This window comes from Coturnix japonica, chromosome 9 (genome assembly GCF_001577835.2).
Source record: "Coturnix japonica isolate 7356 chromosome 9, Coturnix japonica 2.1, whole genome shotgun sequence".
In the NCBI taxonomy this organism is placed as follows: domain Eukaryota; kingdom Metazoa; phylum Chordata; class Aves; order Galliformes; family Phasianidae; genus Coturnix; species Coturnix japonica.
Window position 1 is genome coordinate 8,945,981 of NC_029524.1, and position 21,637 is coordinate 8,967,617.

At 41.1% G+C, this 21,637-nt stretch overlaps 1 protein-coding gene and 1 long non-coding RNA gene across 3 annotated transcripts in view; one reads left to right on the top strand and one right to left on the bottom strand.

The window, feature by feature from the left end:
- On the bottom strand, window positions 1–19,180 carry PCOLCE2 (procollagen C-endopeptidase enhancer 2). Of its 2 annotated transcripts, none has more exons than XM_015871470.2 (9): window positions 19,098–19,180; window positions 17,954–18,062; window positions 10,559–10,814; window positions 9,569–9,693; window positions 8,797–8,933; window positions 4,676–4,830; window positions 2,449–2,532; window positions 2,023–2,190; window positions 1–531 (listed from the first exon to the last, which is right to left on the bottom strand). In XM_015871470.2, the coding sequence occupies exons 1-9, from the start codon at window positions 19,163–19,165 to the stop codon at window positions 395–397; spliced, it is 1,239 nt and encodes a 412-aa protein (XP_015726956.1). In that variant the 5' UTR covers window positions 19,166–19,180; the 3' UTR covers window positions 1–394. The 2 variants fall into 2 exon arrangements, with proteins under 2 accessions (XP_015726956.1, XP_015726955.1); XM_015871469.2 differs by lacking the exon at window positions 19,098–19,180 and adding an exon at window positions 18,678–18,902.
- LOC107318075 overlaps window positions 18,005–21,637 on the top strand; it is a 17,540-nt gene continuing 13,907 nt past the window's right edge. The window contains exons 1-2 of the long non-coding RNA XR_001557151.2: window positions 18,005–18,094; window positions 21,383–21,547. This is a non-coding gene — a long non-coding RNA (uncharacterized LOC107318075). The remainder of the gene's footprint in view (window positions 18,095–21,382; window positions 21,548–21,637) is intronic.

The following is a 21,637-nucleotide window of genomic DNA, read 5'->3' on the forward strand; positions in this document are numbered from 1 at the left end:
TTTGTGATTTAATCTTAAAATATTTTATTAAGCACAGATAATAATGCAAGAATCTATGTAATAAAACAAGAGAAAAAAAGCAGTGTTAAAATGAGTTACTATAAATATTGCACTTAAAATTCTTATATTACATATATACTTCTTAAAAAATGGACAATTATAAATTAACCAAATTATAAATTTGGTGTGTTTCAAATCAGATGGCTGTGATGCAGATCTTTACGATTTAGGATTTGTAATTGATGCCACTTTGTGTCAGGATTGTGTTTTGGTGGTTGGTATGAAGAAGTGCAGAAAGGGTGAGCATGGTCTTAGTGCTGGTGGTTGTGTTTTCATGACTTAAACTAAGTGAAAATTATTTTCCAAGAGAGATCAGAGAATGCAGATGTAGAGTTTAGTTATAACATGTTTTGTTTTTCAAGGCGTTCAGGATCTTTTGGTTCTTAGTCTTAAAACTCATGACAAAACTGTTCGGAAAGATTTTGCCTCTGCCGTCTTCTTCTACCTGGCCCATGATGATGTAATTCAAACCTACAAAAGAGAGCATGATATTACAGAACAGACCTTCAAGACATGGTTGGGTAAGCAGAGTGAGTTCTCTGTGGTCTGTATTCTGTTGCCAATGTCTTAACTGCGTTTTCCTTCCTACCCAAGGCATACATTTACTTTCTTATCCATCTTGTATTTATGTAATGAACTAAAATTACATAAAAAGCAAGTCAGTCCATGCTAAATATACTGCAGATGTCTATTAAATACAGACTGTCAAATGAATCTGAGAAACATTACAAATGCAGAATGAACACTGGATCAATTAATTATTAACATCTGGAGAAGAATTTGTCCCATTAATTTTTGGATATTTTCTCATATGCTCGGCTTGTAGGATAATGCTCTTTAGGCTTTTCATTCCCTTTTCCCTTTCCTCAAGGGCATAAATATATTCTAAGAATATAGATTGGCAGTCAGGTAAGCAAGGTGGGCTCTGTGTGTGATAAGCCCTGGCTTTGAGGCAACCAGATGGATCTGAGTATTTGCATGGCTTAAAAGAGAGATCTGCAAGGCCTCTGACAAAAAAAGAGTCATGTTGTAGGGGAGTAATCAGAAATGTAGAAAGTTTAGATATTAAGTAATGGCTATTAAATAATTCAGAGGTAGAAAATATTTAGGTAGAGAAACTGAAGTATGTGGTTTGGAACCAGTCTGCCTAAAAGGAGACAATTTGTTCCAGCAAGGATACTCTTCTTTCTCCCAGACAAATGTCTGATTTCTGAAGAACCAAAGGTAAAACCAAAAGTAAGTTTCTGACAGGGATGTTCACTTGGATACTGCTCACTCAGAAGTAATGTACTTAAATACCAGCAGCAATGGGGCCTTTTTGGATGCTTATTAAATTATTTTGACTTCTATGGCTCTATGTTATCCTGTTCTTCCTGTTTATTCAGGAAGCAGAGCTGACTGCTATTTCTTAGAATATCATATAAGTAGCCTTTGTTATGTTTAACTGGAAATCTTTGTTCCACTCTATTTAACACTGTTTGATAGCTATAGAAATACTAGCTTTTTGCAGATGTAGAATGGGTAAAGACATACAGGAGAGAAGCAGCAGCAGTAGTTACATTTTCATTTGCTGTGTCATATACCGCTCTTTCAAGTTTAGCATGATGTTTTTTTTTCACTCTGAATAACTGTGTATGATCCAAAATACATACATGTAAAAATAAAATAGAACTGAGTTTCATCTCAGTGAGTAAAATAAGATTTTACTTTATATCATGTGAGATTTTAAAACAGCTTTTCAAACTCCTGTGATCTCAGTAGGCCTAATACTTTATAAGTAAAATTGAATTATGCAATATAAGCCTGTAAGATTTTTTGTCTTTTAAATAGATTCTATGTCATACAAGTAGTTGATTATGGAATCATTTACTTTAATTTTACTGATTTATGTGGTTATATTTCAAGCAGCAGTTTTCAAAACCTTTCTACAAAAACACAAAGCAGTTATTTGGATGTACTTACCTCTTCTGATGAGAGGACACTGCTTACATACTGCAATAATCTTAGCACTCATGTTCTTTCCCGCTTGCTGTATTGCTAAGTTTCCCTCCTTGTATACATTAATGATTGATATTGTTGCATGCAAGCTTCCAGCCCGTGTTATTGTTGAGATTACAGTTCCAGTTATTACTAGAAGAAATGACATTTGATACATTTTAATTATTTTTTATAATTTAATGGACCATAGAAACAAGCATATTTGCTCTTAAAAATGATGGAAACAATACTGGAAAGGTGGGTGTCATCGATAATTTGGCAAAAGGTGAGAATGAAAGTGATTTATTAGCCCAGTGCAAAGGGAGATTTAATACGTGTTAAAAATCCCAGCACATAAACATAATTTCCAAGTGATGATTAATTAAAAAGAAACAAACTTTGCTTTCTTACCAAAGTTGCTTGAACAATAATTGCTTTCTAGAGTCCCGCTCCTCTTGCACTTTTGCTGGCACAGGGCAACTGTAGGTTTTGAAACTTTGAAGAACGAAGAAGAAATTAAAAGGATATTTTAGAACAAATGCTTGTATCATGCTTATAGACATATACACAGTAACAAGATCTGATAATGCAAGGGATGAATATCACAGTAATGATGCGTGTCCCCTTTTTCTGCCATCACCTCCGGTCTTCTTTCCACATGTTTCAGCTGCATTTGTGTATTAATGGCATTGCACAGTGGGATTTTTTACAGAACATTCACATTTGATTGTAGTGTGACCTTAAATGTGGAAGTTTTTAGTGTTGTTGCCTATTGCTCTAGAGCCACAGTAGTACATTTAAAGTCTTATTATATTACGGTAATGCTTACTTCAGAGAGAGTACATGGACTTTAAATGTACTGTACTGTGATGAGCAGAGTTCAAATTCCTGTCTTTTTCTCTAAATTTTTTGCATTGCTTCATGACATGTAGTACTGTATAATTTTGACAGATGGCATTTTGAAACACAATATAATGTGTGAAGAATATGAGAGGCAACAGCTGCTTCACACGGAACATTTCTTTTCTGAAGCTGAGTGCTTTGTTTAAAGAAAAGTAAATACACTCAACCTCTTTCCTTTCCTGTATCCCAACAGAGTGGACATTAACAGTCTCTGCATTTTATTCAGATTATTCAAGTTATTGGAAAGTTTGAGATGAGAGATGGAGAGATTAAAAAATACAGTAAACCCAGATAACCTATTTAAATGTATTTATTTAAAAACAAAAATACCCTAAAATAGTTGTGAAGAATATCTTGGCTTTTTTACTTTAGAAAGAAGTATTTTGCCCAAGTCTTACTCAGCCTATTCTCTCTGAAAAAGAGCTTCTGGCCAACTTTCCAACCAGTTACTATTTATATTTCTACTTCTCTTCTAGTGGTACAAACTGGTTCAAAAATAAGATTTCTAAAATTCAAATGAATGACACTGAAATTTTGTCTTCAGTGCAGGTCCATGATGGTTAGATCTTAATGTTTGCTATTTTGCCTTTTGAATCTCACGTTTAATATTGGAACCATGTTTAGTGATGTGGGACTTTTGTTGTTGTTTTTATCTTGTTTTATCTTGATGGGATCTTCATTTGGTATTCAGTAGGGCTCTTTAGAAAGGCTGCAGCATGAGACAGGTGACAACCTGGATTATCTGAGAACAAGTGTTGGAAGTAACAACTCTAAGAAGTGCTTTATAATGAAAAAGAACTGAATTATTTATTATCAAACTATCATTTCCATCAGAATAATATAAAATTCACTATGATTTCATTTTTAAAATGCTTATTTTCATCTATTTCAAATATATTTCAGTATTTAAGCACTACATCTTCTTTGTTTTCTTTTGGAAAGCCACTGCTGTCTTGACTTATGATGCGTTCTAAGTACAAAGTAGGTTGAGATGCAGAACATCATAAATAATTCGGTTTTGTGCTATAACTGTATCTTAAACCTCTCATTCCGGTTATGGAAACTGCAAGACTTTATCCCTTCAGAACCTCGGTAATGAGGTAGTTTTGGCAAGGCCTTCAGAGAAATCCTCCTTTGATCTTTGATATGTGCTGTTTCATCTTAAATATAAAAGGAACTTATTTTTAGTCTGACATTGTTATAAATTTCTGCCCCTGAAAATTACTGAATAAATACAATTCTGAGAGAGGGTCATGTTGATAGGGTGTAAAAATGTAAGGAGGGCTCAGATGGCGTAAATAGTAATGTTGCTTAATCTTAGTAACCAGACAAAGAGAAATATGGCCAGACTTTTACAAATTAGCTTGTCTGTAAGAACTTTTTTTCAAAAATAAAATTATTTATTGGAATAAGTGGAACTTCCTTTAAGAAAATATCATTATTCTGTGGCAATTGACAAAAGGTGTGTGCTCATCAGCTGTCAAAAAGCTGAGACAGTAATATTCTCTCATCTGAAGTGAGCAATTGTTACAGTGAACTGAAGAGATTTCCTGTTAATAATATGAAGTAGGTTCTACATGCTCTCTTGAATATATTAATTTTTAATTAATTCTCTCAACATTTTAAGCACTAAAAAACCACAACACTGATTTTAATATGCTTCATGTTACATTTTTCTAACCCTCTCTTCCTAGAATAAATTACTTTTATAATCAAATAAAGCCATAAAACTTACCTGATGTAGCAGGGACTGTTGTGGTAGTAGGTGGAACTGTAGTTGTGGGTAACTTTTTGGGTCTAAATTTATAATGGCCAATAAAACCATCAGCTGTTAAACTTAAATCAGATAAAAACTGAATGAACAACTCATTTTTCTCAGAAAGAATAGGCCTGAAATAGAAAAACAAAATATTTTTATTAGTTTTAATGTCAAAACAAAAACAACATTAGTAGCATTCTTCTCACACAAAAGAAAATAGATTGTGCTTCGAGTTTATTATTGATGTAAATGCAGTATCTGCTCCCAGACTACTGCTGAAATATGTGTTCCTTTTGCTAGCATATCCAACACTGATGCTGTGACTGTGAAACTCATTGTGTTGAATCATGGGAACCTCTGATTCCTGAGGGTTATCTCAGTATAAATATCTTTAAATTCTTCAGTGTGTGACTTCATTGCAGACTTCACTTCTGTGGAATTTCATTCCATGTGTCTAGGTTAATACAGGGAGAAAATATGTTAAAGGAATCCTCAGTAGGTAGCAGAGTTGAGTAAATCCTTTTGTGTTTCTGTTTGTTTTTGTTTAATGGAAAGTATATTACGTATTTTGAAGGTTTGACAGAAACAAATTTGATGTGGGACTCTGAAATTCTTCAGTAAAACCACTAAAAATATTTTGGGTTGCTACTTCTGTGTGGCTGTATGTTGCCAGCAATTGGGTTTTTATTAGTGAGGCCTTACAGAACTAATGGTGTTATTTTGTTAGGATTTGAAATGTCATAAACAAGTGCTTGTCAGCCCATTAGTTTTTAGTTCATAAACTGTAGTATCCCCTGTGATGCTGACTGCCTCTGGATATAGACTTTATTGAAGGCATCTGCTAGAGAAAATTGTATGGCATGCAACTCTAGCAGAGGAGCACAACACTCATTCGTTTAAGCATTCCACAGACCTTGTCTCAATATTGATTAATATCTATTAACACCAATTTTTCCAAGCAAGACCACATTTTGTTTGGAAAGAAGAAGAAGAAAAATGAATATAGAGGCAGATGGAACATGAGAGAAGATAGCAGAAAATGGCTGTAAGATCTGTTTTCAACTAAAATGACTGTCTTGCTTCTTTCCAGAATTTATGACAGTGTTCATGAGCTTCGGAGAGAAGTTCTTCAAAACTTTCATAACACTTATTCCTGGAAAAACTTGTCATCAACTCTTCTCTCCTTTTCCTTTTCAGCAGGTATGACATTAGTCTGCTTGCTAGGGGCTGAATCTGACACAAAAGTGCATAATTGTCTGAAATTCTGTAGAATAACATTCGCTGTGGTAAATGCACAGGCTGTAATTTTCTTACCACGTCATTGATAAAGGCTTTGGAATTGGAAGGCTGCTTACAGCTGTAGGAAAGCTTAGTTCTGCTTGCTGAATACTAAAAACAAAAACCAAACTGAAAAATTTGACCTTCATACTTCAAGTGTTTTATCTCAGGTGCTGTTTTTGTTGCTGTTTGTTTGGTTTTCAGCAATTATTTCTCCTAATAGAATGCTACTATGTGTACTATTCATTTATATTTCATACTAATTGTAATTGGGAATCAGATATGAGGTTACACTCTATGCTTGCTGGTCTACAGTTGGATCTGAGTTCATCTCTGTAACCATCAAGTGAGTTCAAGATATGCACTTCATTCATACTTATGTATGTTACAGAATGCCATGTTACATTATTGTAACTGTTCAATAATGAGTTTCAACTTGTATAATTGCTGCGATAGATAAGCAACTAATAATCTTTATAGAAGGCTTCCTTCATTATTCAGTTTACACACTACGTTTTGCTTTTTCTTTGCTAGAGGGGTTTGGTCCATAGTGTTTTTCTGGTAAGCAATGGTGAGTGGAAAACCCCCAGGAGACACACTTCCTTCTTCTCACTGAATACATAAGTTGTCTATATATTACTCTGCAAGGGAAAGTGACCATGTTCAGGCTCTGTACTGGATCAAGTTAGTAAGCAGTGCTGTCCTAAAATTGGCTGTCAGTACACTTCTAACATTCTGTAACAGGAAATCTCATCTCTGAGCTATGTGGCCTGGGTCTGAGCCCAGACTTCTGCCCTTATTTGCCTGTTGCACAAAGTCCATACTAAAATGTCTACATTTTGAAGCCCACTAGAACTTTGGCAGACCAGTGTACAGCTTTGACCTGCTGTGGGGTTAGATGCTGAGCCACAGCTGAGAGGTGGTTTAGGAAGCTACTTCTGGCCACCTCTCAGGGATTAACTGGCACTTCTTTCTTTTGCACTGCCTTGTCAGCCAAGATCAGATCCCGATGGTTCAAAATGTACTTGTGCAGCTGGCCTAGGTCTTAGCTTGAAAGAAACAACTACATTCCAGAGACCAGAGGCCACCAGCTTCATTTTTAAGGGGTGTTGTCTTAACTGCTGCCTTCTTAGAATCAAGGGAAGGATAAGATCTTGTGGAATTCAGTTCTTACCTGAGTTGGAATAAGTCTGCAATGTCACAAACTTGCGTACAGTGAAACTAGACTCTGATTGTGCTCTTGCCTTGTGGACTCTCTAATACTAACTGCCTTACACAGTCTCCCTTCATTTCACAGCTTTTCTGTTGGAGCCAATATGGAAAGACAGTTCTGCTAGTGAAGTCCTTCCTCCAAACAAGGAAGTGATTATGTATGTAGCTACAGCTAAAATTTAGTCTCTCACATCATTTTAATGGCCTGAAGTACCTAAAGGATGTTTTACCAGTAGCACTGTAGCGTCAATATCTTTTCATATTTCAGTATTTAACTGAACTACAAGAAGGCTGCACTGAACTTAAGCCTGAAAAGACACATCTTTTCCAAATGGAAACTTACTAAAGTTTAACACCAAAAGCTTAAGGGGTCTGAAGGAAACTGAAGACTATATTTCAGGTGCAGCCCTACCTACCCTTAATTAGATCCTTACCAAATTTATAATAAATTTGTGTAAGGCTAAGCTTACTCTCTTTATTTCTAGGACTGTCCTGCTATTAGGTAATGATCAAAAATAGCAAGAGAGAGTGAAGCTGCTGCATGGAGAAGAAAAGTCTGTAAGAGTTCTGCAGAAGGTCTGCCTACCCTCTTGTCCCCAGAGGATATACTGTGTAACCTTAGAAAAACATCCAACCAAAACTGCAAAAACCTCACGGTAAATCTCAGCCCAGCACACTGTCCCTAGAAAGGCTGAGGCATGCGCCTCCTTCCCATGTACCACAGTTAGCTGCTCCTGGGAATCAAACTAGATGTCACTTCTGAGACTTAAGTCTGTTCACACGTTTACGTTAGTTTCACTAGCTTGTATATCCTCTTCAGTCTGTAAAGCTACTCCTTTTTAAAAGGCTTAATGGAAGAGGTATGATGTTAGGAAGAAAAAAAAAAAAAAAAAAAAAAAAAAAAGCCTAAAAATTATATACACTTCTTAAATGAATTATGATCTGCTGTTGCCAGACCTGTTTATTATGTCTGTTGAATAGTGTCTTTGTTATGTTGGCGGGGGGTGGGGGGGGTTTTCTTGGGGGATGCAGAGCAGAGGGGTGATGGGGTGATGCTGGGGGTATTTTGGGTGAGATGGCAGTTTGGATGGGTTGGGGATGTTTTTCTGAGTGTGGCATCAGCAATTTGGCAACAAAGCTGCTGAAAACCTGTGGTGGGGTACTCAGTATGTTCATGTGCCATGAAGGGGCACTGCTTGGCACAAGTGGAAGAGCTGGTGAACAGCCGTTCAGTGAGATGTGTATGGCAGTGTATGGCAGAGGGTAGAATGAAACAGAGTAAAGAGCCAAGAGCCTAGGGAGATCAGCTGGATCTTTGCACTTTGGTATCTGTAATCAAAGCACAGTGAAGCCAGCATTCAGCTAGCATTAACGCTGGTATTATATGTACATACTAATACCAATAGCATTAACATGGGTATCTTTAGAGAGTGGTCTAATGAGGCTTGAGGCTTGACAGAACTTGGATTGGAAACAGGGGTGGCCACGGGCATGTGAGGGAAAAGGAAAAACATGGGAAGAGGAAAAAAAATCAAGAACCAAGTATAGAACTATTAGTAAAGCAATACATAGTGCTGTGAAGCTCATAATCATAGAAGGTTACTTACGCTGGTGGACTGTCTCCACAGTACTTCCCAATTCTTTTAGCATCGTTGATTTCCCCACCGTTAAACACTGCAACATAGTCATATCTGCAGTAGTTGTCTCTCTCCACATCAAACTTCTCAAACTTTAATTCTATTAGCTGCAGAAAAAGTGTAAATAATTTAGTAAGGCTTTGATAACCAAAATTTGTTAGTGCTTCTTAATGTAAGTGGCCTCTTCAGATGAGCAGCAGATTTATTTTTGCTGTCTGTAATGGTAAATTCCTCAATCCACTTAATTTGGATTTGATATTTTAATCCATGTAGCTTCTCTCCAGCAGAGAAATAGTTCAAAATATGACCTTAGTTCTATAAAATATTTTGTTCTCAATTTTTATTTGCAAGACAATGGTCACGAATGGTGAGTAAGAGTAGTTCTCTTTAAAAAAAGAGGAATATAAAAACCTGGAGATAGTTAAGAAAAGTAACCTACCAATGGGCTTAGTGACCACGATTGCTGACTTTGTGCCAATTACAGAGCAGATTGCTCAGCAACAACCAGAAAACATGAAGCTAGGACGAAGATGAGCTCTACAGCATAGGGAACAACAGGTTCTAGCCATGTGTGGCTCAGTGGCAAACAAACCCTTTCTCTTTGTACAAGTGGGCCTCTGCACTCTGCTCACCTCCCTGCCTTCAAGTTTCATCCAGGCAGTATTTTTACTGTGAGTACAGTGAGAGTGGCACACTATGTGCAGCTGTTGGGGAGGGAGGTGTGGGTAAGGCAGCACGTTACCTGGTTCTTGGGGGCCACAATGTGCCAGGAGCACGTGACGCCTGCTGGGTAGTCCCGCTCCGGCCAGTTGGGTGTTTGGAAGGAGCCAGAAGGCTTCTCCAGTCGTCCGCCACAGTACTGGTCACCTGGAAATACAGCACACCAAGCATGGTATAACAGGGGTGACCAGCTGATGGGCTGACCTTGCTGTGCTGCATGCTGGTACCCAGGTGCTGCTGGGGCCTCAGGGGGCTCAGTGAGGAGAGGCCAGGCTGTGCTGGGCTGGAGGCTCCTCAGGGAAAATACCATGAAGAAAAGACATGAAACACCAGAGGAAGAGAGGAGAAAGATGGGGAAAGGGAGAAGCAGCCCTTTGAAGAGCAGCAGGGTGCTCACAGCACTTGGATCCGTGCCCTGTGGAGCACACACCACAAGCAGGTGCCTTCTTCTGCGTCTGCTCCTCAGCTCCAAGTCACAGACCTGCACCAGGTATGTAATCCTTGTTTATAATAAGATTATGAGTCTTTATAAAAGTGATTTCATCATGTCATGTTTGTCTCTATATTCTGGTTGCATTTCAAGTGGAGTCGGTTGGCAGGGCAAGAGCACGTAGCACAGCACCTCAGCCATTTTCTATTATCATCTATTTTAAGCCTTAGAGCTCATTCGTAAGCACAATTCAGACCCTGCTGTAGCATAGCTGATGTTTTCTCCCTTATTTGCAACGTTTTTCTGTTCTGAATTTTATCTGCCATTTTACTGACAAGCTATTACCATATTGCTGCTGGATGCAGCCCTTCTGCAATCCCTAGAGTACAGTCTTTCCTCTTCTTTACCACTCTGACTAACTAGCTGCTATGGGTAAGCAATTGTACTCTGCTGTTTGCTAAGTTAATTAACAAATATATTGAGCACCTCAATTCATAACACCTCTGACACCGCATCTTAAGCATTAGTGTAGCTATCCATAAAGTTAAATTTGTCTTCAGCACAGACTTAACTGTCAGTTACCTCTTTCATGTGGTTCTGCTGCAGAAAACTTTGCAATGAATCCACTTCCTGCAGTATTAGCATCTGAAGTCATCTGCACCAACATTTTATTGCTGCTGGATACAAGGGCACCTGGTTTCACTGTACCACAGAACCTTCCGATGCGCTGCCCATTGGCATGGCCGCTGTAGATATCCACAAAATCATATCTGCACAAATTGTCACTTTCCAGGTCTAAGTATCTAAAAGAAAGAACCACCACTTTTCCTTCGGGAACCTGCAGAGACAAGAGAGGGAGGGAGACAGGGATCTTGAGATGTGACTGACAGCACATGCATATCTGATCTGTGTGCATGAATATCTTCATGTCCTCCTCTTGCCTATGAAGTTATTTTTGCCACCTATACCCCAAACAATGGTTTTTAACATCTCATTGGGTTAACTATAAAAATAAAGCTCTGGCCATCTCAGCTGCTGTTATCCTCCTCCTGATGCACAGCACCCTCTACCCAGATGCTCAGTGCTGGTTATGTGCTGTCACCTCCCAGTTCAACGTGGCGTTTCACTTAGTCTTGCTGGGAGTATGTGCTCAGCGAGGCAGCTCCCTGTCACCAAAGGAGGATAGGGGCTGAGGTGAATGGGGGTAGTTTCTTTTAAATACAGAACAAGCAATTTATAATTTTGAGGAAATGAAATGGCTGCTCTTACATTGCCGATCTGTCATACAGTTTCATAGGATTTTATTTATTTATTAGCATAACTTATATTTTACAGCTAACGCTGAACAACCCTAATATCAGCAATTGGCGTGGGTTCATTCAGCTTGAAGGCTGCACTTAAGTTTGGAAAGCATATGTAAAACTATGAAGAGTTCCAAAGAACCATTAGTGGGTGTCCTCAGTACACAAAAGGTTTGTTTTCTGAAGCATCTGAGAAAACACAAGACAGGGTATATCTCATATGTCTGTATCTGTGGGCATTGTGAAAGAGGGAAGAGTACCGACAGAGGTGTAAATTAAGAGAGGGTAGTAGCTTTCGAGGAAGAGAACATTCCCTAGGACAGAGTAGCAAGCTTTTCAGAGTATAAGCAGCACGCTGAGTAGTGCAAACTATTCAAACAAGCACTCAGTACTACTTAACAGGACAGAGAGAAACAGTATTCTAAAGCATTGAGGGACCTCAGATAGACAGAATGTGATTATCTTTGAACAATTCATAGTCCATTAGAGTGGTTACCAATTAAAATAATTGCAGCTGTCCTGTTTTTATGAGATGCTATTTTCTGCTTTAAATACAAAACTCACAATATATCTGCAGTAACTCCATATGTATCTGGTATTTTTTCCTTCTTTAGCAGTGGCTTGTTTTAAAACAACAGTTTGAGATAAACTGGACCTAAACTGTTTCTATATGAAACTGTCAAACAATCTTTGGATTCTCTGAGTCTCAGTTGTTAAAAATGCTTTGTCAGATAGAAGACGATAGATGGAAATGAGTTTTTAACCCACAGAAGGGACAAATAAAAGCAGCAGTATCCAAATGTAATGAAAAAAATGTGCTGCTTATATGTTAAGGTTACTTATTTCTGTAGCTACTTTCATGTCCAGTGCCAGTACTGATCCTGTGGGGCAGACGGTGCACAGGCTGATCACATCTGCCCAGGGCACACGCTGGCTGATCAGCCCTGCTGCATTCACGTTGTTGCATAGAATATACTGTCAGAATATGTTCCTTTAATCCTTGTTCAAAGTTCTCTCCAAAAATGCATTCAGCTCTCCTCTGCTGACGCATGTTATTACTACTACTAGTACTACATCAAAACCACAGAGCTCATCTAATCTTACCCAGAAATTCCACAGCACAATGACTATGTTTTAGAAAACTTTAAGGTCAGATGTTAGGTTTAGCTCTCATGCTACTGAAATGAGCAAGCCCTGTACAGGAAAATAACCCACATGTGTATTTATTCAGCATGAGGCCAATGCAGACTTGGGGACGTTTTGTAAGAACTTCTGTGAAAGCAATATGACTCCTTGAATCACTGATCTCATAACTAAACCTCTCGTTATTGCTTTCACTTGTCTCCTGGTCTGGATCACTGGGAGGCATTAAGGCATGTATCATTTTAACAGAGAAAAGTCTAAGAGGAATGTGGGATTCATGTCAGAAGAACGGAAGTTATTTACAGTCATCCTACAGACTCTCTTTGTGACTAAAGAAAAATGCTGGCTGTAAACTTAGTCAGATGGATTCAGATTTAGGCAGTTCAATAACAGCATCCTCTTTTCAGAAGCTGTAGACAGCTGTGTAAAATAACTTGTGAACGTTTGGAGCTGGAATGCTTGTTATTTTTAATTTTATCCTGGTACAACAGGAACCAGGTGACCTTTCAAAGTCACCGTGTTTTAATTTAACACAGGCTACGCTCTTTGTCCAGCATTTCCTACTTTCAGTGTCTTGCAGTTTTGCTACAACTTAATCATCTTTAATAAGTTTCCCCTTTTTCTTTCACTGTTTCTGAAAGTTGAGCTGCTCCATCACACTGGAGAAAGTGGTTTTGTCAGCTTTTATCAGATTTTCCCTACTTTGCCAGCTTCAGTTTCTTCTCTGAAGACACCTGGTCTCTTCGGGAGCGTAGAAAAGGAAGCTGAAATTATATATTTCGTAACAGTTCTTATTGCCTCTAGCTTTCAGTCTACTTGATCTTGGCCAAGACTGTTGGTGTACTTAGCTCCATGGTCATGGACATTTAACAAGAAGCCTATGCAGACCTTAGCTGTCAGAATAATCCTTGCTCACATTTAGCTGAATTTGGAAAGAAAAGTTATTTACATTTATGTGGACTGGGTCCCTTAATAACAGGTACTACTTTCTGTCATTGTGCTATATACTGATGTCATTACTTTATATATTACTGTCATTACTTATTAAAATAATAATGGTCATTATTCACAAAAATAACAAATGTGTTCTACCGTGCTAAAGGAGTTACAAGTTTCTGGGCTGACCAGATGACACACACGTGTGCAGATGATGGCAGATCCACATTCTGGCAACAGCCTCACCATTTAGAGCTACTCCCAAGGAATCCCACCCTGACTACATGCATTTTTGGAAAACAATACTTTTCTTTAATTTCCACCATTTCCTTTTTAAAATGTTGAAAGCCAACTTGTTAAAACCTGCCAATGTTTATCCTCGGACACTTGAAATATTGCTCCATGAAAAACCCAGGGGAGAAAGCAGAGACCAACATGACTCAGTTTTGTTTGAGACACGTCCGAGCCTGATGCAGTAAGAAGATGGGATACCTCAGGGGAGGAATTGGAAGGGACTGTAGTTCTGCTCACATGAAAGATAAAGAAGTCAAAGGAAGAAAATGATGTGGTGCCTCCCTTGCAGGGTGTGCCTTATTATTCTGTTTTATCCGTCCAACTAGTATCTTGCAATGGCAGAGCCACAGCTTCTGCCTATCCTTGTCATACTGAGGGTGAATGACCCTTACCTGCTCTTTGATTCACTTACATGGCTCTCTGAGCTTCTTTAGGATCAGATATAATGGTACTGAACTCCTGTGAAGGATGCTGCTTCTTTTAATGAATTTGCATTATTCCTATTGAAGGCTGAAGGAGAAGAGTGCTCCCTGAATTTCTGGGGAAAGCTGTTCCAGAGCGTAATTTTCATAAATCATCCATGTAGGATGTTTGGAATGCTCTTGGAATAAGCATGATTATTTTATATATGCAACCTACCACAACATAAGGTTACTAGATCTTTTTCATTTATCATTCATTGCAGGTATTTAATGTCACGTTAATTAAAATCCACTTACATTTAAAGCGATGAAACTACTTTTCTGTTGTTGTTCTCACAGCAGAGTTTTTTCATCATTATGCCTCTTTCAGTTTCTGGGGAGGATTCCCAAATCATCTCTCTCTTCTAAATCATTTGGTTTAGATTGTTTGCTTTGGAAATAATCATTTGCTGGTGAAAAACCCTGAGATACTTTCTAAGAAAATATTTGGGCTGGTTTTTAAACCTATACTGTAAATGTTTAATACCAAAATACTGATTGTATGTTGTGCCATAGCAGTCCCAGGTAGACTTGAAAAACATAGCAGCTATTTTCAAGCCAGACGCATTAGTTGTCTCTACTGAGAGTGAACGTGAAAGATACTTGGAATGACATCCCAGGATGAGCTACAGTTTGAGCCCAGACTCTTGTTCCCTAGCTCCATCGTCTCCAGCCAGAAAGAACGATTGAAGAAATTCATATCAGTTTGCTCTCCCTGGCAAGCCACCAAATTCTGTTAAACTAATTAATCTGCAGTCCATGCAACCATGAGGAAAGACCTATTCTCTACAAGAAGTTGCACATCTATATGGGAAAACCAAGGCTTAAAAAGTCGAGAAAATGCCTTAAGTATTTCAGTTCTCCAGGGCAGATTCCCAATCTCCCTGATAAGTAAAATTTTCACACTGTTTATTGTCAGCAAACCTGCCAGGACAGCTCCTGAACCTATAAAAACATAACCTTACATAACTCTGACAGTCTTCAGTATTATTTTTGCATGTAAAATTGCAAGACTTTTAAAAGAACTGTAATCTGCCAGAAAAACATATAACAGCAATCCGTATTGTTGGACTGTGTGACACATTTATGTGAGGTGATAGCCAAGAAGGATTACAGAGCATTAAAAGTAAATGTATGTGACATATTTTAGATAAAGCTATATACATTTCTATAGGAAAGGAAATAGCTGTACAGATGACTTCTTAGCAAAGCCAACTGAAAGCTGCAGGGTAGTCTGCCAAGGTTGTAATAGGACCACAAGCATGTGCTGAACACTTCTTAGAGCTCTTAGAATAGAGGAGCTGTTTTCTTTAGCCAGCTGAAAAAGTCCCAGTCTCTTGAACTAACAGAACCATAATTGAGTTAGAGAGACTCTTCTAGCTCCAGCAAACCAGTTGGAAGGATTTCAGCTGATACACTGCTATGCTGCTTTATCTGTGTTACCCATACATTTTCCAAACCTGCTTTCTTCTAAAGAATGAATAAGCTGTCATTGCCACACTGGGGATTTTTTTTTCTCTAGGTGATGAGATCCTCAGATGGAAAGCAGATCAGTGTCTCTCCCAGCCTTGCAGATTGGCCTGATCCTGCACTAGGAGGTGGGTTTCAGGAAGATGCTCGCTGCCATTGGGTAAAATGGACAGGCAAGAGCCTCACTCACCTTCAAGATCAGATGCTAAATGAGGAAACATCAGTAACTGCAGCATACATATTTCTTCATGGCAGTGTAACCTTCTTTCTTGTTTGGGTGTTTCTGTAAACTATTTTGAGCCTCAGCATATCTGGTGAAAGGAATTCGTTGTTTAAACTCTGGTAAACCAGATCCTTGAGTGTACCACTTTCCTTTAGTTTGGTAAATCACTCTCTTTTACAGACTGATGCTGTGCAGTTTGATAGGCTTCACCTTCCCTAAAACCTCCCTGTGCTTCCAAAAGACAGGGTGTTCTGCACAGTTCTTGGGGAAAATATCTGCTTGGCAAAGTAAATAGTGTTGAATTGAGCTGAATGATGTGGGGGCACAAGGAAGCCTCAGCTACTGCGGTCATGCAGCTCTTCTCTGACCTTAGGTGAGCTGCAGAGGGCAGGACAACATCAGCCAGAAGAGCAGGGGCAAATGGCAGGACAGCTGCAAAGTAAGAGTGAGGGTGGTGATGAAATGCTAGCAGCCATTGACTTCCCTCCCATAAGCAACAAGTCCTGAGTGCAGACTCAACTCTGCTATGGCTTTGTGGTAAAGCTGCTCACACCTGCAAGGCTAACCTGGGTGCTCACATCTTGTTGGCAACAGCAGCTTTAAGTCTGCAATGAAAACATGCTGTGAGCTCATTAAATACAACCAACTGTTCTCCTGTTACTTCCAATAGATGCAGAATGGCTGTTCCAGGGGATTCATTGGTAAATGCTTCTTCAGCACTGCTTCCACTTACAGTCTGAAAGTTTTAATGGTAACAAAAATGACGCTCTTCTCATTGAGATGACTATTTTCCTCCAAATTCAGCACTGAACTTTAGAACATCTAATACTGATTTATGTCAGTAAACTAACTTGAATTATTTTTCCTTCTATTTAAGGAATGTGCCTATGACTCCAAATGGAATAATGGAATTGTTGTCTGCTGTTCAGACTTCAAGGTGGGCCATACTGAGTGCTGAGATCCCAGCCTCTTCAGGCAGCAGGAAGCAAGTCTACTTGCAAGCATACATCTTACACCGTATTCGTCTGGATAATGCCCTTTATGGATTAAGGTAACCTTTAACTCGGCCCCAGTAATTAGGCAGCATGAAGGTGCAGAAAGCAGCTGTTGCATCTTCACAGACATCCTTCAGACAAAATGTTTAATATTACATCACTCATTTGGTACAAGAGTTGTTTCATCCAAACACTGTAAACAGATCAATGCCTCCTGCCTTGCGTCAGCATCTCTATAGTAGCAGGAGACAATTACCCTGTAACATCCTGTTTGGCTGCCATCACCAGCGCGGTGTGCAGGCTTTGAACTAAGGCCGTCTTTAGTGCTCCCTTCAACACAAAGACTACTTTGTTAAATACTATTTTTTCTTCAGCAAAGTCTGTCCTCTAGGGCTGAATGTCACAGGAGCTGCTAGTGAGCATAAGAAGACAGAAGGGGAATTTGGTGGGCAAATGTGGAAGGCTCCATTTGTACTGGTGTGAGGAAAAGTGAAGTTGTTTGTTCGGATCTCTTTTTCTGAGTCTGTGAATCAGGACACAGCCAGCATTGAACCGTTCAGGCCTTGTTGCCTAATAGTGTCTGTGAGTGCAGTGCCTCTGCCCTACAGCCTCATCTCAGCATCAAAATATCAGTCATACCCTATGCTTTTCCATGGCCATTGGTAAATGTAACAACGCCTCCTTTTTGCTTTGCTGTACAACATATTCCAGTTGTCCTTCCTGGCAGAACAGTGTTACTACAAACAAACCTATTCATGGTATTTTCATTTTGGCTTGAAACTTCTGCATCTTCTTGCCAACGAGTTTTGCTTTTCATGATATTTTATGTTGCTTACACCTCAAAGCTTTGCTTTTACTTTTCTGATCTAACTGCTGATTGCTTCACTAATGAGAACTGTAGAGGTTTGCACTCAAGGGAGTTGATTTTCAAACAGTTAAGACATATCTATGGAAGCCAGTGAAATTTTGATCTGACCATACACAAGGTCTGTTCTTTACTGTGCTCTTCAGCCACTCTTGTCATATAAATCAGAGCCATCCTAAAGAGCTCTGGATAGTTGAACTGTGCTGAGCACCTGAGCTCATCACTGAAGTACTGGCATTAACAGCAATTCATTCTTCAGCACTGGCTTTATGAGATGGAAAGTTCTTACCGTGATCTTCCAGGTACATTTGCTGTTAGGAGGGTACACTCCTGGAAATCCTTCACTTCCGATGAACCCCGACTCTCCCGATACAACTCCTCCACACGTAAATGTAGGCCTGAGGATAACAGGAAAAACAGCGCTTCATTTGTAAGTGCACTTCATTTATTGTTTGTATCATAAGAAAGGGGGGCTGACAGGATGAAAACTTTAAACTGGAATATTTATAATTCTCAGTGACTTCAGACAAACTTTTCATTGCCTGTCTCATAGCAGCAGGGACACTGCATGCAGCTCAACAGCCTTCACTGCTACCTTTCCTCACACTCTAGGCAAGATGGTGGTGGTGATACCCTGTAGAAAATTGCTATTCTAATCATCATAATTATTAACAAGTCTTTAGATAATAAAGTTAAGTAGCAATTCTCATCTATTCCACCCCGCGATGCTCCGCACTCAGCCGTGTAACACAGCATCTCTCTGGCAGTTTCCTGCAGCTCCCGATGCTCAGCCCGGCCCGTCCGTCCCAGCGCTCCGGGCGGCCCCGCGTTCGGCAGCGCCGCGCACGCCGCTGTCCCGGCTGAGCCGCGCACGTGTTGCCGGTGGGAGCAGCGCCGCGCGGATGGCGCCGCTCTGGCACTTGGCCGTTCGGCGCAGGATCGCGGCGCTCAGTGGAGCCGGGGCCGAGCGGGGCGAGGCGGGACGGGATGTGTCGGCCCGGGCCGGCCGGTACCTGGACGGCGGGGCGACGGGGCGCGCCCCCGGCAGCAGCAGTAACAGCAGCAGTAACAGCGGCAGCAGCAGCGGCCGCGGGGCGGCGGGCGGCATCCTCGGGTGGCGGCGGCGGCTGGGGCCGGGTTGGGGCAGGGCTCCTCCGGCTGCCGCCTGCTCTTCCCGTGCGCCGCGACCGGGGAGGAGGCAAAGGCGTCCTCGGCCCTCCGCCCCTGGGGCAGGGCAGGGCAGGGCAGGGGCCGTGCCGGGCAGGACCGCGTGCCCGCCCTCCTTCCGCGGGGCGCGGCCCCTGCCTGCTCCGCTCTCCCCCGGGGCCGCTGCCCGACGCGCCCCACGGTGCCCACGGACTGCGGCCCCGGCCCGGGCCCCCCCGGCTCCGCCCGCTGTGCCCTCAGGTGTCGCGGGATGGCAGCTTCCTTACCCAGATGTGTCACGCTGCTGCTTCCAGTGCCACACGGACACGTGGGGCTGCAGGCCGGGCACTCCCATGCTGCGGGGATACGCACGAGCGGCGCTGAGCGCGGTGTCAGCGCGTGTGCGGGAGCCGCTTCGTCCGGAGCTCGGCCAGCCGTGCTGTAAAACGCTGCTTTATTTAAATGTTAAAGCAAACTTTAAATGGTTCTTGTTCACCGGTTGGTAATTCCTGACCCGTTTCGGCAGCGTTTTCATCCTGGCTGTGAAAGATGCTCTTTAAAGGGCTGCGGCAGAGCTCCCAGCGATGAGCTCAGTGGTTGTGTGTTGGTGGGATTCGGGACCAGGATGTTTGGGAAAGAAATGGGAGACCAGCTCGGGAGACTCGCTGAACGCCAGAAAATTTGACATTAAAAAACCAGCCTCTGAAAGCTGTGTTAATGCAGATGGATTGTGATAGGCTGTCAAGCCGTTAAGTGATAATTTACCTTTAAAGTTGGTTTGAAGAGCAGCCTGCTCATCCTTATGCTTTAAGTGCTTCTTCCCATAGAAAAGGTACATAAGGTTGCACGAAGCAAAGAACTGAGCAGTGGAAGGCTCTGCAGTTGTCATGAGGCAAGGCAGAACAGAAACCTGCTCTCTCATTTCTGCACTGTTTGTTAAGTGCTCACTGTTCAGATTCCTGCAAAACACAAAAGGCTGCTCCTACTGCCACGGCTTTGAAGCAGTGCTGTGTTTTACATGGAATAACTGAGAATTAAACAAACAAAAAAGGATGCTGCAAGGTGGTGGATGGCTCTTGCTTCTGTAGAGCTGGATGAAGACAGCAGTAGAATAGCATGGATGTGTGTGTGCTGAGTTTCCAAGAGGATCTGTGTAGCAGAAGTACAGCTTCTGTTGGGGTATCCAATACCAGTGGTTGGTAAGAGGAACCAACAGCACTCCTGTATTCAGGGAGGCAATGGAAAACAGCAAGGAGCAGAGGCTGAGGTGTGTGAGGCTTTTGCAGAGGCTCGGGTTTGTTACAGGCACACTTGTCTCTGTAGCAGCATGGGAGTGCCTGGCCTGCAGCCCCGGGCAGCCCCACATGTATCTGTGGCACTGGAAGAAGCAGTGTGACACATCTGGGTAAGGAAGTTGCCATCCCCAAGATGTGGGATGGAGGATCTTAACGCAAACAGAACACAGGTAATATTTGCAGCTGTATTTTGAACCGATCTGAAGTGGCAGAAGTGGGGAATAAGTTAGTCAGAAAGCAGAAAGTTACTTATTCCATGAGTGACAGGTTCGTAGTTAGCAGCCAGAACCACCAGGTGTAGTGATTTTAGTTATGAAGGTAGTTTGACGTTTGTAAAAATCAGTGTGTGTACCACCCTGAGTTGTGTAATCCTTGTGCCACAGGCACAAATATTCCCTGCTGCTTCTCTCTCATTGTCAACATATTTGGAGTCCAGAGAAGAACCACTATTCAAAAATACCAAGTATTGCAGGCCTTCCATACACTGCAGAGGTGGACTCTGCGCATGGCCACCAGTGAGGGTGAGCTCCAATGGGTTACATGTTCAGGGACCTTTTCTGTGTGATTGCTGCAGACTTATTCTCAAGTTCAGGGATACAGCAGCATCACTCCTTGGCGCTCCTTGCCCAGGAGCAAACCCTGAATTACAGACTGCAGACAAGGCGCTCAGTCTGAATTAAACTGTATTTACCAAATGTAAATGATGTTGCTGGAGAGAAGTCACCCATGAACTAAGCCAGAATTCTGGCTGGTTTCCATTGATGGAAGGGTCAGAAAAGTAACACCTATAAATAAAGGTGTTAGCATTGACATTAATATTAAACTAAATGTCTATTAGAAATACAGAAATGGGAATGACCTTTCTTTTTCAAGCCCAATATCCCCTGCTGTTTCAGGCTACCAAATAAATAAACTCTTTCATAAACTAATGACACTTAGTTTCTGAAGGCAGCAAATTGCAGGATCAGCATCTTGGTGTTTGCAGAGTAAGACTGCACAGGGGGGAAGGCACAGGTAGGGACTGTACAGAAGGAAGATGTACAAGAAGGGTTTTAAGCTCGAACCAGAAGATTTACAGGCTCTCATGTAATCTTGATTATGCTGCCTTGTGTACGTATTCCTTGTATAAAAGATGCATAGGTTGTGTTACAAAAATAGCATGGAGTTGAATCAGGAAGGAGTTTATCTTGATGTGCACAATGGATGTCTAACTTTTGATGGGCAACTCTGCAAAACAAGAAAGTTTCTTTTTCAAGATAGTTTCTTTTCTAATGTAGGTTCTTTCTGAACACCAAACAAAAACAAGAAGGAGAAAGGAGTTGTTCCACATGTCCCTGAGGCCTGAAATCTAGCAGCCTGGAATGCTGAATCTGTGGTGGGGGACAAATGTGCTGCTGATGTGGCTGTGCACAAGTGGAACTGCTGCTGGCCTGACTGAAAAGGTGAGCCCTTGTACTACAACTGCTCATCAGATCTGCTTTCCACTGTGGAAAGCAACCTGTGTGAGCACCCTTGTGCTGTGACAAAAAGAT

Coding starts and splice junctions, on each gene's coding strand:
- PCOLCE2 (XM_015871469.2), bottom strand. CDS start 18,772: ATGCCGCCCGCCGCCCCGCGGCCGCTGCTGCTGCCGCTGTTACTGCTG. Junction 8,934..9,568: donor TTGTGGCCCCCAAGAACCAG/GTAACGTGCTGC, acceptor CTTTTTCTGCAG/CTAATAGAATTAAAGTTTGA. Junction 2,533..4,675: donor AACAGTCCCTGCTACATCAG/GTAAGTTTTATG, acceptor CGTTCTTCAAAG/TTTCAAAACCTACAGTTGCC.